The 3,503-nt window shown below is 35.1% G+C and overlaps 1 protein-coding gene across 1 annotated transcript; it reads left to right on the forward strand.

Annotated features, from left to right (window-relative positions):
- Positions 1-246: 246 nt before the first annotated feature.
- LOC113175054 (olfactory receptor 4A47-like) lies at positions 247-1,188 on the forward strand. The gene has a single exon (XM_026379220.2). The coding sequence runs from the start codon at positions 259-261 to the stop codon at positions 1,186-1,188; it is 930 nt and encodes a 309-aa protein (XP_026235005.2). The 5' UTR covers positions 247-258.
- The last annotated feature ends 2,315 nt before the right edge of the window (positions 1,189-3,503 follow it).

Below are 3,503 nucleotides of genomic sequence, written 5' to 3' on the forward strand. Positions count from 1 at the left end.
AGACTGAAAACTTTGTCTAATTCCACTTGTTAACCTAGATATCTATAGCAGGTAACTTGACACAGACAGATGATATATACATATAAACATATAACTTCACACACACTTATACACACACACACACACACACACACACACATACATATGATAAGTGGGTTAATGAATAAAGATTAAGATTGTGATAGTTCTAAGTATTTTTTCCTTATTTCGTAGGTAAGCTGCTTTTAATATCCAAAGTCATCACCAATAAAAGAATACATGGAACAGAGGAATAATGTAACTTACTTTGTCCTCTTGGGCCTCACACAGAATCCAAAGGAGCAGAAAGTACTTTTTGCTATGTTCTTGCTCTTCTACATCTTGACCATGGCTGGAAATCTCCTCATCGTTATGACCATAGCCTTCAGTAAGACCCTGGGCTCACCAATGTACTTCTTTCTTGCTAGCTTATCATTTATGGATGCCATTCATTCATCAGTCACTTCGCCAAAATTGATTGTGGACTTGTTCTTTGGGAAAAATACCATATCTTTTAAGTTTTGTATGACTCAGCTTTTTACAGGACACTTTTTAGGTGGATCAGAGGCCTTTCTTCTGTTGGCGATGGCTTATGACCGCTATGTGGCCATCTGTAAGCCTTTGTATTATTTGCTTATCATGAGGCCATGGGTGTGTGTTGTGCTGCTGGTAGTTTCCTGGGTTGGAGGATTTCTGCACTCCATAATTCAACTAAGCACCATTTATGGACTCCCATTCTGTGGCCCCAATGTTATTGACCACTTTATATGTGACATGTATCCCTTATTGAAACTCATCTGTGTTGACACCCATGTCATTGGCCTCTTAGTGATGGCCAATGGAGGACTCATCTGCACAACTGTGTTTCTGCTCTTACTCGTGTCTTATGCCATTGTCTTGCACTCTCTAAAGAACTTGAGTCGAGAAGGGAGGCGGAAAGCTCTCTCCACCTGTGGTTCCCACATCACTGTGGTTGTCTTCTTCTTTGTTCCCTGTATTTTCATATACACAAGACCAGCCAAGACTTTCCCCATTGACAAGTCATTGAGTGTGTTTTACACAGTCATAACCCCCATGCTAAACCCCTTCATCTACACTCTGAGAAATTCAGAGATGACAAATGCTATGAAGAGACTCTGGGGAGGAAAATTCATATCAGATAGAAAATAAATGAGTTGCATCTGGAAACTTGTAATGTACATAGAGCAGAGTCAATAAATGTGCAATTTATATAGCATTACACTGATTTTCTCTACTCATTTTATTCCTTATTTTGTAATCCTTCTATTTTTAGATTCTTTTATGTTGATTCTTTCTATTTTGCTTGCTAAATATTTAATTCTACATTATTTTGATTTGAATTATATAACATGAGATTTTCAGTGTAAAGTTTTACTTTTTGAAATATAAAAGATAAGTATAATAGATACTTATAAATATTAAAAAATGGAACCTAGGGCCTGAGGAGGTAGCTCAGTGGTAGAATGCTTGTCCAGCATGCATGAGGCCCCAGGTTCAATCCCTATCACCCCAAATACAGAACAAACCAAAAACAAAGAACCCATATAAATGATACAATTGTGGAGCAAATCTTCCCATCTAGCACAAAGTTTCCTAGTGCCACTCTGAGCTGCAGTAACTGAAATGCTCTTCGGAGATTCTTCAAATGAGAATTTTCACTCTCATACAGGCATATTGACACATAAGCACAAGTGACTACATTTTTATCTATGAAAGTTTGCATTCCCTCTCAGCCTCTTGGCCATCTTCCTATTATGGTCCACATAGCTGCACCACATTTTCAATTTTCCTTTTATTATATAACACCTTATAAAGATTTTTATAAAATTAGCATCAAGTCCTCTTCAGGTTGCTCCCAACCTTTTTCAATAACAAATAATTCTGCAATAAAGTAATTTTTATGCCTAAATTTGGGTTCTGTTATGGTCAGTAGTGCCTTATATTTCTTTCACAGATATCTGGTATGATTCTTTAAAATTTAGTCCTTTGGAGTTTGTCTTTTATGTTAGTTCTGTAAATGAGATCTTGACTTCTATTGTATTTTCCAAGTATAGATGGTTTAGATAGAGGACATTTACCTTTGTTTTGTTCTTTAAGTTTTGACAAGCACTTTAGCTGTATAAACCACTGACACTATCAGTAGGCCCAGTGTCTGAGCACCCTAAAATATTTCCCTGTGCAACTTTGAAGTTGCCTGTTCCCTTTCTTGAAGATTCTGGCAAAAGCCAACCCATGTCTGCCCTTCTAGTTTTGCCTTTCCAAGAATATGACATACAGAGATATGTAGTCTTTGGATCTGTCTTCTTCTCATGGTATAATGTGTGTGAGGTTAATAATAATAATGTGTGGGCATAAATCGATCATTCATTTTTATTGCTGGGTAGTGTTCCAATTATGGATTTATAAGTTTGTTTAGACCTTTCCCAGTTAGAATTATTCAGATTGTTTCCAAATATTTGAAGTTATGAATAATTGCTTTAATATGAATGTATGTACATGTTTATTACTGATAGATTTTTGAATAAATATATGTTTTCACTACATTCAGATAAATACCTAGGTGTAGAAGAGACAGGTTTTTATGGCAAGAATTTTTTTTTTACTTTATGAGGATTTTTAAAATTATTTTCCAGATTGTAGATTTTTGCTTCCTACCTATCAACAAATAACATTCTCAGGTTCAACAAGTGATCCTTGTCAGAACTTGGAACTGTTGAGTTTACATTTTTTTAATCATCTTAATTGTTTTGCAGTTATTGCATCTTAAGGCTTTAATTTTAATTTTCTGAGTGAATAATTTATATTGAGCATCTTTTCATAGCTTGATTGTGGTTTAGTTATCTTGTTTGGTTAAACATCTCTTCAGTTCTTCTGTGTACATTATGAAGCTAATATTGAATTCATGTGCATATCAAACATTTTGAGAAGAAGTTCTTACTTGGTCCTGTAATTTGCAATTACTCTCTGCCCCTCTGTGGTCTATCAGCTTGTCATCTGTTCTCTTGAAAGTGTCCAATGAAAAGCAGATTTTGCCATTTTTACTGGAGTACAATTCATCATTTTTTCTTTTATTGATCATGGTTTTATTTCTACATTTAGGAAACTTTTTCCTAACCCAATGTCACAAAATTTTTCTCTTATGTTCCCTTTTAGACATTTTATAGGCTTAGGTTTGACATTTAGGTCTATAAGCAATCAGTTTAATTTTTATGTTGTGAGGTATTAACCAAAGTTCGCTCTTTGAAAATGGATATCTAATTACCTCCTCATCATTTGTTGAAAAGATTACCATTTCTTCATTGAACTACCTGTGCAATTTTTGTCAACAAAATCACCCAGGCAAGGGTCTGTTTGTGGGCTCTGTTGTGTCTGGTTGATCTCTATGTGCATCCTTTCTCTAATGCCATACAGCACATGTACAAATCAGGTACTGTGAGTCTTTTAATTTTCTTCCTCTTCAAAAT

This window comes from Urocitellus parryii, chromosome 4, assembly GCF_045843805.1.
Source record: "Urocitellus parryii isolate mUroPar1 chromosome 4, mUroPar1.hap1, whole genome shotgun sequence".
NCBI classification, from domain to species: Eukaryota; Metazoa; Chordata; class Mammalia; order Rodentia; family Sciuridae; genus Urocitellus; species Urocitellus parryii.

Bases quoted from the DNA above. Each gene is read 5' to 3' on its own strand.
- LOC113175054 (XM_026379220.2), top strand. From the start codon at position 259: ATGGAACAGAGGAATAATGTAACTTACTTTGTCCTCTTGGGCCTCACA.